This window comes from Cygnus olor, chromosome 7 (genome assembly GCF_009769625.2).
Source record: "Cygnus olor isolate bCygOlo1 chromosome 7, bCygOlo1.pri.v2, whole genome shotgun sequence".
Lineage (NCBI taxonomy): Eukaryota > Metazoa > Chordata > Aves > Anseriformes > Anatidae > Cygnus > Cygnus olor.
The window spans coordinates 31,945,302-31,956,130 of record NC_049175.1 but is presented as its reverse complement, the minus strand read 5'-3'; the positions used below and the strand labels follow the sequence as shown (position 1 = coordinate 31,956,130).

Sequence of the window (10,829 nt, the reverse complement as noted above, 5' to 3'; positions counted from 1 at the left end):
GCCGCCTGCGTGCTCCCCAGCTCCCCCAGAAGGAACACCCCTGACAGAAAACAACCCGATGGCGCCCTGCCCGTGCTGCCTGCCCCCCTACCCGCGACCCCACACCTCCCACGGCCCCACACCCCACGAACCCGCACCCCACGGCCGGCCCCGGCCCCGGCCCCCGGCGGCGGTGCGGGTCCCACCCGGAGCGTGCCGCAGCCGGACCGGCCCCGGCGGCGCTTTCCGGTGCGGCGGCGCCATGGACGCCAACCTGCGGTTGTGGAGGGCGCAGGGCCCGGTGAGGCGCGGGGGGGAAGGCGGGGGGGGTTGCGTGGCCGTGCCCCTGAACCCTGAACCCTGTCTTCTTCAGTCTTTTTTCCAGAGGTTTCTGCTCTGGGCTGACGTCCTAGACCCGCTGCTGCTCTTCGCGTCCTCGGTGAGTGCCCGGGTGAGGGGGGAAACCACCCGTCTGTGTGACTTGGTCGCGTGTAGAGGTAAAACCCGGGCGTTTCTGGACACCGACGTTTCAGCGATCCTGTTTAGAGTCTGTGTGCAGCGCCCACACTTGAATTAACCCAATTAAGAGCCAGGGAGCCTCCAAAGAGACGAGCACAGGAGGGCAGAGCTGGGCGTGCTGGTCTTAAATTGGCCCTGGGAGGACACCTGAATTGGTCCTTGGGAACCCTTAAATTCCTCCTGCTGCTGCAGGAGCTGTGATGTGGGGCTGCAGCAGCTTTAGAGAAAGCAGGTCTGCTGCAGGCTGGTCCGCATCCCCATCCCCATGGTGCTTCATCGTATCAGATGATTCCTTTGGTGTAAGCCATTCAAATCTTTGAATTTGCCAGCAGGCGTGGGCAACTTTAAATATACTCTTGATTTCACGGAGGTTTTTCATATGCTTAAATGTATATAAAAGTTTCTGTGACTGTAAATTGGTTTTGTGTGTCGGTGCGTTCTTGCTTTCATTGCTCTGGTGAGCGATGGGTGCATTAGCTTGGTGTTACAGGTGTGTCGTTAGTGTCTAATCACTGATACATCGCACTTTGGACCATTGACATGTGAATTATTTTTTCTGTGTGTGTGTGTGTGTGTGTGTTTTTTTTTTCCTTAAATACAGGATGAAATAAGAAGAACCAGGGTACTAATTGAAAGTAGTGAAAAGACTCTAAGTGTGCCCATACAGAATGATCAGGTATTTTGGAGCATGGTTTATACAAAATAGGTTTTTTTTCATGGCTAAAATAGTTGATAGTAGCGTAAGGTCTAGCAGACAGAATACTGAGATTCAGTTACAAGGGGTAACCCAAACAAAACTCTTCACTACAGAGATTTTTCTAGCTATGAATCTGATAGGAATTTCTTTGGATGACTACTGTCAAATTTCAGTATTAAGATCCTGAGGAATGCTAGGTTGAGTATCGTATTGCTAAGATGAAAAGACACTCAGATCACTCCAGGAATCATCGCTTTAAGCCTGCGAGTCCTCATCTGGGGTGATACAGGTAGGAAATATGCAAAATGCTTACTGAGCTTGTTCTAAATATTTGATGTTGCATCATCATATAGAGTGCAGGTTGATTTGGTTTCACGTCTCATAAAATGAACAGCAGCAGTACTTGGGTGGGAAACCTCCTCGCAGAGTTGCTGGAAGGTAGTGCTGAACCCTTGCTTCCTTAAGAGGAGTCTTTTGATTTGGTGTGGACTCAGCTGTACCTATGTGGCATTTGGTACCTTGTGTGTCAAAGTCTGAAAGGAGAAGTAAAATCTTCTGTGACTCCATAAAAGCCGAAGTGTTAACAAGAAGTGTATAGGCTTTTTGCCATATTTAAGAATTGTTGTTTTCTGTTTTAAAATGCCTGCTAGCTTAACTTTTTAAAATTTACATTCTGTTCTGCCATAGTGCGTGCTTGGTGCTATTAGCATATGGGATGTGAGTAAATATATTCAACAAAGTATGTGGGGAGAGATTTTAGGGAAAAAATAACAAAAGGGATGTGACCACATATGTCACTCTGTATAAAAGTAAATTATTAGGAAAATGATAGAATAAATTAGAAACAAGATTTTATTCAGGCTCTTTTGAAACTTGATTGCTAACCTATTTTTCAATTTTTTTTAGACAAAACAAGCCTTCCTGCTAAGCCTGGTAAGTTTCCAAAAGATTTAGAAATCTGCTTTTTTTCTTTCTTTTTTCTTTCTTTTTTCTTTCTCTTTTTTCCCCCTTATTTAAGTATGGCACAGGTAGTCTAACTTTTTTTTTTCTTTTTCTTTTTTTTTTTTTCTTTTAAGTCTAGTGTACATCCTGATACAGGCAAGATAATTCCTGTTCTCTTTAGACCTCCAGGTAAGTTCCCTTAAGACAACCACTGACTGAAGCATCAAAGGGGAGTGACATATAGTAAATAGCCTCTGTGATATGACAGTGATACTCTTCTACATATGGAAAACAAGTAGACAGTTACTCCTGTTAGTTGCACTCTCTTGTTTGTTGAAGATTTATTTATTCCTGCAGTCCTCTTGAAGAGAAATTTTTTCCCACACTTTACCTCCTCAGATAGTTCAAAGTAGTTTGAGCAGTCTCTGTGTTTTTGGCACTATAGAATTAGTTTACAACTTGTTCCACATGTAAAACAGTCTACAATATGCTAAATTTTTGCTTGATGCAAGTGGTTACTCTGAATTTACTTGCTGTAGTGGCAGATAGTCTGCTTGGGGTGATGTTTAGGGAGCTGAGGCAGCACAATCAATATCAAATGTAATCAATTAATCAAATAGAAGCATACATAGGCCATTTACTCATATCCTTGTATAACCACTCACAGACGTGGCAGCCTTTGTTGTCAATAACTCTTTGAGTAGTCATACAGTTTCCATGTAGCTATTTTGAGTGTAGTTCTTGAGAGGTCCTTTTGGCTATAAGCTGAGACCAGGTATTTTGGTTTCTTGAATGAGGAATAAGAAACAAAGGCTGGAATAGAAATCTGGCAAAAATGTTTTTTTTGTGGACTGGTGTTTTATTTACAGCTGAAACTAGGAGGGGGGAAGTTAGGGAAACTTTCTGCTCAAAACCTTCAATCTAGACTCACAGCAGGTATTGTTACTGAAATAAAGTTTTTCTTTCTCTTCAGCCTTCCTGCCACTAACTCTTCCATTGGTGAGTAACCAGGAGAAATACCAGTGTGCCACGTGGTTTACATTTTTCCAAAGCCAAGGGCCGGACGAAGAGAATGGACAATTGTAGGCTTCTCAGTTGTATTTTCAGCACAAGGTTTCTAAAAGATGTCTTTCATGGGAAGTGCTGAGCAACCTTCTAGAAATCAAGCCTTTAAGGAATCTCATGGGAAGTTCAAACCTCTTAGTTGCCTTCCTTCAGCAGTATTCAAACAGATGGTTTATGCATGAAGGTCAGCTTTCTGAATAAGGAGTATTTTGCTAAGCATTGAGAACAAGGCCTGATTTTGGTCTGCTTAGTCTAGAAAACTAGGACTGGACTCGGAAGGAGTCAGAGCATTGTGTTCTGTGTTTCAGACCCAGAATATGTTTGTTTATTTTTTAATAAATAGCGTGTTTGCAAGTTTAAAATGGTGGCCATGAAATTAGGAAAAACATAAAAATGAACTCATTGTAGTGGTCAAAAACTGCACCATTTTGTTTGATAAAATTTGTAGCTGTAACTAAATGCATGATTACACGTTTAAATGTGTTCACCTTTGGTTTTGGCATAGGAGATACATACTGAGATATGTAATTCCATATCAAGGTACAACACGAACCTCCATGGCACTGCTGGGAAGCATAATGAAAGTTTTGATGGCTGTTAAATTCCTTAAGAACAGTAATAGAATTAACATGAGTACTTAGTCTTGATATTTACAGCTTAATACTCCTTCATAGATGTGGTCAGATTCAGCACTGGCATTAATAACAGAGGTAGTTCATCTACTAGCATTAAAAGAATGACCGGCCCTCCTCTGAGGCTTTGAACAGTCTCCCCTGTTTCTTATTTGATAGCTGCCATATCTTGATTGACGTTGTCCTTTCAGAGTGCTTCATACCTGGAGCTCGGTAGGTCAGGCCTCAAGAACGGCTGTCATTTATAGCTGAAGTTCTTATTCACTGTCTGAATTGGAGAAGAAATTGGGAAGTAACTACTGAAATCTTAGATCTAAGCTCAGTTAGCTCACGTGTTTATATTTGTGAAAACTATCAGACCCTTACTTGTTCACTTCTTTAATTACATGTCTACTCTCTGAGTTATTTTATTCTATTTAAGCTTCACGGGCACAAATTTATTTTTTATTTTGGGTAAGAAAGCATTTTGTTCGAATAAACTTGTGCAGTGTTTTAATCACTGTGCTTCTGAGTTTTATATTGGATAGATGAAGTGAATCTGTCACATCTGTGTCAAGAAAGCTTGTTAGCCTAGAATCAAGGCAAATGGCTTCTGGTGCTGAGTGGAGCCCTTACTGGAGCCTACCTGATGCTGCTGCAGATAGTAACACAGTGGTTCTCTTCGTGTTCTAGTTAACCACTGCTCACCAAAACCTCCTAGATTAATCAAATTAATGTTATTGTGGGGTTTTCCTCTTAGGTTATCGCTTCATCGCTTCAGGTGCAGGCAAGACAAGTTTTCTTTTGTCAGGTAATTGTTCTTTCTTTCTACTTCTACAAATCTTCTCATCTCAACCCCAAATTCGTTTTAGCTTATCTCTTCTTTCTGCAGTTCGCGTTTCACACCTACACCACAGCATTCACCGTGCTGAATGGAAATGGTACCACAAAGGATGAGGTATGTGTTGATTTTTATTTTCGGCATCGTCTTAATTGTACAAGACCACTTTGAACATGGCTTACAAGTGTTTTACAAATGTCCTTATGTAGTAATGTTTCTTTTGTCCTTAGGATAATTCACTTCAACAAAAGCAACTCTTCTTCAGCGTGGGAGCCGTTTCCTACGCAGCGCTTATAGGTGTATGTATTTGCTCACTGGTTGCTTTCCTGATAAGTTCTCCTGAGGAGGGGTAGGCCCTGAGAGAATCACAGTGCCACGTATCCTTCAGGATTGTGCTCTAATGCTCAACTCTGATGTCTTCCCATAGAACTATTGAAAACAAGAGTTTTCTTGATCAGAGAATCAGAGATTGGTTTGGGTTGGAAGGAACCTCAAAGCCCACCCAGTTCCAACCCCCTGCCATGGCAGGGACACCTCCCACCAGCCCAGGCTGCCCAAAGCCCCATCCAGCCTGGCCTTGGGCACCGCCAGGGATGGGGCAGCCACAGCTTCTTGGGGCAGCCTGTGCCAGCACCTCACTGCCTCCATAGTAAGGAATTTCTTCTGAATATCCATCAGCCAATACCTTGCTTGGCTTCCTTTGTTGCTTCCTCTTATGTCCTTTTCTGTATTTTTCTGCAAGCTTAGAAAATGGGTGACGAGAGGAAACGAACAGAGTTAACAAACACAGAGTAACTCACTGGGCTGCTGTCGTTGCTACTCGATGTAGTGCTGTGGAAGATACCTGTCCTGCTCTGAACAGCTGGTGAAATCTGCCAGAATCTGTGCTGGATATAGATCGCTCAGGTTGTAGAAGCAGCATAGTAATGACAGTACTGCACTGGATGCAGGTTAATTGGCCTTTCAGGAGCACTAGGCAGCTGAGGAGCTAGGTCAGTGCTATACTGGTAGAGGAATTAAACTTTCCTCAAGCGTATTATGGGCGTATGGAACTGACCTGAAACTGCAGAGGTAGGAGTATGTACACGAGTGTGCCAAGTGTCCTGGTTGGGGGTAGGGACGTCACAAGGCAGTTGGACGGATGTCCAAGGAATATTAGTCAGAGGTAATTGCTCTCCGTTTTCTGCCTTTGTATCCATACTGCTACTGCCTTCTACATAATAACATTTAATATGTTTTTTTTCCATAATATTTTGTGCATTTACATAAAAGAATGATTACAAAAACCTTTAGTAACTAGAGAGCATGTCTGTTTTCTTGAAATGTTAATTTGTTTACTTTTATAGATGGTATCTAAGTACTAAGTTGCAGATTTATCTTCCTAGTCTCTTGCACGTACTGAAATGTTGCACATTTGTTTTAATATAAGGTGCTTGTTTCCTCCCAATCTCTTAGGCTCTGCCTTTTATCTTCATGAACCGATACACATTGAAGAGCCCATTAACACAACTAGTTGTCAAGAAACTTCTACCTGTTCCTCTTTTTGGTGAGTAAAACGAAACTGTACATTATGCAGCTGATGTGAGGGCAAAGACCAATGCAGCCTTTACCCCAAACCTGTTTCCTTCAGTGTCTTTCCTGTGCTGGATTTTGCACAGACCAGTACAAAACCTAGTCACAACACAACCCCCTCCCTTTTCTCTTAAAACAAAGCACTCATGGCTTCTGCTGGCTGGCAGTGATTGAAAGCTCCGAGTGTCCATAATGATAAAGCACCTGTGGGGAGTGGTGCCTTAAAATCTTTAAGCTTCTGAAACAAGAATTAAGATTCCAGGTAGATTTTTATGGAGCAGTCTCTACTTTAAGCTGCTAGGTTATTAGTTTGTGAACTGTTGAACTGGAAACGTAAAATGCGCATAATTATGAACGTTGTTATCAAGGTAGTCTCATTGGATCTTTAAAAGCAAAGTCCTCTTTAACTCTGCAGGCTTGACGAGTGCCTTTACTGTGGTAGCGGTGAGAAGCCCAGAATTTGAGAATGGAATTGAAGTGATGGACAGGAATGGCAAGGTTTTAGGAGTGTCAAAAAAGGCTGGTGCGAAGGTAGGCAAGGGGGGGAGGCCTCTCTTGACTTGCTTTTCATTCCCTGCTTTGAGCTAAACATTATGCTCAGAGCAGGTGCAGTTTGCCATACCGAATTGAGGAATCCCACATCAGGTGCTGAATCTTTGGTTGGGCTTGGACTAATCTCTGGAACCGGCTTGGCACCTGTCTTGTGTCTCCAAGGGCTGGCAACTTCCCCAAGCCAATACACCAAGTGCTGCAGATAAACCACAAGAACACTAGTACAGGCTTTTCTGCTTTCCTGTGTCACCCCAGAAGGAGGCGAGGCTCCTAGAGTTTCTTCTTCCGATGGTACATGGCAGAGAAAAGCCCCGTATTGTAAATAGCACATGCATCTTCCCTAGCAGGAATATCATTACCCTCCCAAAGGGTAACATCCTGGTCTACAGTGTGCTGGCGCATTTTATCCTTGACCAGCAGCTGACCAGGCTGCTCTGCATTTGCTCCCTGCCCTGCTCATCAACATCCACTGTAGAGCAACACCCACAGGAACTACAGCAAGGAGTCATACTTTATGCACTGTCAGTGACCCTGCCTTTCTGTGTTGCTGTCTAGAGGGGAGGAAACGGCTAGATGAGCATAAAGATCTGTGAACAGCTGGACAGAGAACTTTAAATTTTACACAGGCTGCCCAGAAGGTGTGATGCCCAGAAGGTATGTCCAGTTGGGAAGAGTTCAGCACAACTTAAAAAAAAGCAAGTCTCAGCAAAATGATTATTGTGGTAGGAACACTTGATCTGGCGCTGTTAGTACCACCTCCCTTTTTAAGGAATTTCTTAGTCACATATGGAGTATTTGCCACGTGTAGGAGTTTAGTTTCCACTTAAGAAAGAAATCCTCCAACGAATGATCTTAGCCTTCACTTCCCTGTTGCTTGAAACTCCAGACTATTAGGCAAAAAAAGTGCTCACAGAAATGGGGAGTATTTGAAGCTGTATGGAGCACTGCTTTAATGACTTTTTTTCTTGTCCCTCCCTGGAGGCCGTTAAAGAAACAGCGTTGTCAAGAGGAGTCTTGTTTGGGACAGCATTCTTCCTGCCAGCTGTCCTTATGCACTTTGTGGAAAGGTAAGAGGGACTGCAAAGCGGGTGCCTGGTCAGTGGCTATTCTGATATTTGGTCTGGCTGTTACTGCTTGCCATTTTTTTTTCTTGGTTTTGCGATTATTAATTGCCTTGGAGAGAGAATTATCTGCAAGGTTTTTGTTCAGGTAGTGTGATTCATTTAGATAACGCAGTGAACCGCGTTATGTCAGCATCTGTTTTGATGGCTTGCAGGAGGTTGTCTGTAGCTGTGAGCATTTCTTCTACTTTCTTCAATTAAAACTGGCCCCCAACTTCCAAATAGCCTTCCATATACTACAAAAACATTTTCTTGGTTTTGCAACATTTAAAAACTCCATATCGTAAGAAGAATTCGTTGTATGCTGTATCAGAGAATTTCTAGCCTGCCCTGAGCTTTTGCTGGGAATTGTCTATGTTACATAAATTATAGAGGTAACCTGGCATTGCCTAAATCAATTTCCTATTACATTTGTTGACTTAAGGGTCTGCTGTTATCAGTAGACATAAATGAAGACATAAGATAAATATTTTAAAATGTATTGAGTAGTAAATTTTCGCACAATGCAAAGTAGGATTGCCAAGGGGAACTAAATCTGAAAGGGAAGAGGGTGATACATGAAAAATCTTAGTCCAGGGACTGGGACACTTCGAAACACTAATGTACCTTCTCTTCTTTTGCTGTTTTGAACTTGCTGGTTATTTTCTTAATTTTGTATTCTCATTTTGGACCTGCAAAACGCTTCAGTTAAATTCAAAGTAAAGGAAAAGAACACGAAGTTAGGAGTAAGAACATAGGAAATAGGAAACATCTTTAGGATTCGTAAGCCTAGGCTATTACTTTTTTACAGTTCTAACTGCTAATGAATGCTCTTAGTCTCGCTGTCAGATTATTTTTCAAACCCAAACTGACATACTTTTCAATGTCTTGGACAGAGCAAACTTTGCCAAAACTCCACGTGCTTTGGCTTCGATGAGAATGCTTCTCATTACGTCAGTACTCGCAGGGATGCTACCAGCGTCACTTAGTATGTTCCCACAGTGTGGTGAGGTAAGTCCTTTGAAAGAAATTGGTTTAGGATTGTTGTTATATTAAATAGTCATTCTGTACGTGTGGCCAGTTGTCTTAAGGGCAGCTAACAAAAAGCAATAGGATTGAAACGGTCAGTGCATCTAAACTGGGGCAGTGGGGAGGCTGCTGAATATTCGCAGAAAATCATAGATGGGGCTTGTAAAATTTCCGGTGGCTTCTCTTATTAGCCTAAAAATTCAGGCATCTTAATTTCTTGTGGCAACAAGGGTAAACTGGACATAAATGAGGAGACTGAGAAATTTTGTATGGCAGATTGGTCTGTCTTTTCTCCCCTTTTGAGCTTCCCAATTGCTCAGCTCTCAATAGAAGTTCTCCTGGGTGAGTCACCCAAATACAGGGAACAGAGACAACACCACTAATGCTCTGTTTAGATCTTGGGAGCACCTCTTAACTTTAAATACAACACATTTCTTCCCTTATGTTTGAAAATGTTAGAGAAGACCAAAAAAAAATCCCATGAACTCCAAACCAAAAAACCTCTAATCCCTTATACACTTGTTGCTGAATAAATAATTTCAACTTGTGGAAAGTGCAGTGCAGTAATCGTGTTTTTCTGTATGTTTCAGATAAAGCGAGCAGACCTTGAACCAGAAATTGTGTCATCTACAGAAGAAACGGTGTTATTCTACAACAGAGGAATTTAGAGATCGGCTTTAATACGTAAATATGGGCTCTGAGTAGAGTGAATTCTGAGTGTCTCATCAAATTCAGTTGGCACACATGGCTGATTAATTCATGACTTTATGGTGGCATACATGCCAGACTTGGTGTACAGTGCTGTGGTCCACAAACAGGCAGACTTTGCAAAAAGATTTTGCAAGCCCCAGCCCTCAGGCAGGTATACACGTGTAATGTAATGCCATAAATGATATTTGTGCCAGAAAGCATTGTTGTAGAACAGGGTTCCTCACAAACTGTGTTTTGTACGCTTCCTCATGTGACTGGTTTCTTAATTAAGACTGACTACTGAATACAAGATTTTATTTTCTTGCTGCTTTTGTTGCCGCTTTTGACATGCTGCTTTCCAGGAACACAGCTGGTAAAGGCATTAACATCAGTAGTTCTTTGGGGAAAGTCAGGCTGGTCCTTCACAGAAAACTTATTTTTATGTTTTACTGTATTCAGTAAGGCAACCTGATAGCAATATAACACTGGTGATACGTAGTTGTGTAAGAAACATTCAGCAGAGGGGGAAACCAGCTTCGCTGCTGGGCTGTGAGCTAACTGTTAACACTGGGAGTGGAATTCAAGGGCAGCAACAGATAAACTCATGGAACTTTCAGCTTAATTCTCTGTGGTTGTCTATAAAGCAAATAAAGTGTTAGAAAATTTTAGGAAGGAATAGGAAAACAAAATAGAAGCCATTCTGCCTTTGCAAAAAAAGTACCTGGACATCCTGGTGGACACCAAGCTGAGCATCAGGAAGCAACGTGCCATTGCAGCACAGGTGGCTGCTGGTATCCTGGGCTGCGTTAGGGAAAGCAGTGCCTGTGGGTTGAGGGAGGTGTCCTTCCCCTCTGCTCAGCAGTGGTGAGGCCACTCAGCCTGGAAAAAGGGCGGCTGGGGGATTAAATAGGAGATGATGAAAACACAAATGGCCTAGAGGGGAGGGTAAAGCTTGTTTGCTCTGCTAACAGAAGTCATGAGCAGTGAGTTGATAGGGCAAGGCTCAAAAGAAGCAGAACACACAAGAAACTAAACTCAAACCCCTGCTATTTAAGTTTAAATACGCTACTAAATGAAGTCGTTGGAGCTGACAGTTAAAACAATAGCAGGTGGTTCTTCACTGAACACGTAGTTGAACTTCACAGTTCTCATCAAAGGGTATTACAGGAATTTAAGAGCAAAATAGACATCTCCATCAAAGGGGAATCTGTTGAAGGTTACTAAATTCATGG

At 42.5% G+C, this 10,829-nt stretch overlaps 1 protein-coding gene across 1 annotated transcript; it reads left to right on the top strand.

Annotated features, from left to right (window-relative positions):
* The first annotated feature begins 134 nt into the window (after window positions 1–134).
* On the top strand, window positions 135–9,907 carry SFXN4 (sideroflexin 4). The gene is made up of 14 exons (XM_040563377.1): window positions 135–280; window positions 353–418; window positions 1,100–1,174; window positions 2,102–2,128; window positions 2,272–2,326; window positions 3,111–3,136; window positions 4,574–4,624; window positions 4,706–4,771; window positions 4,885–4,953; window positions 6,110–6,200; window positions 6,642–6,757; window positions 7,760–7,845; window positions 8,775–8,889; window positions 9,498–9,907. The coding sequence occupies exons 1-14, from the start codon at window positions 242–244 to the stop codon at window positions 9,573–9,575; spliced, it is 960 nt and encodes a 319-aa protein (XP_040419311.1). The 5' UTR covers window positions 135–241; the 3' UTR covers window positions 9,576–9,907.
* The last annotated feature ends 922 nt before the right edge of the window (window positions 9,908–10,829 follow it).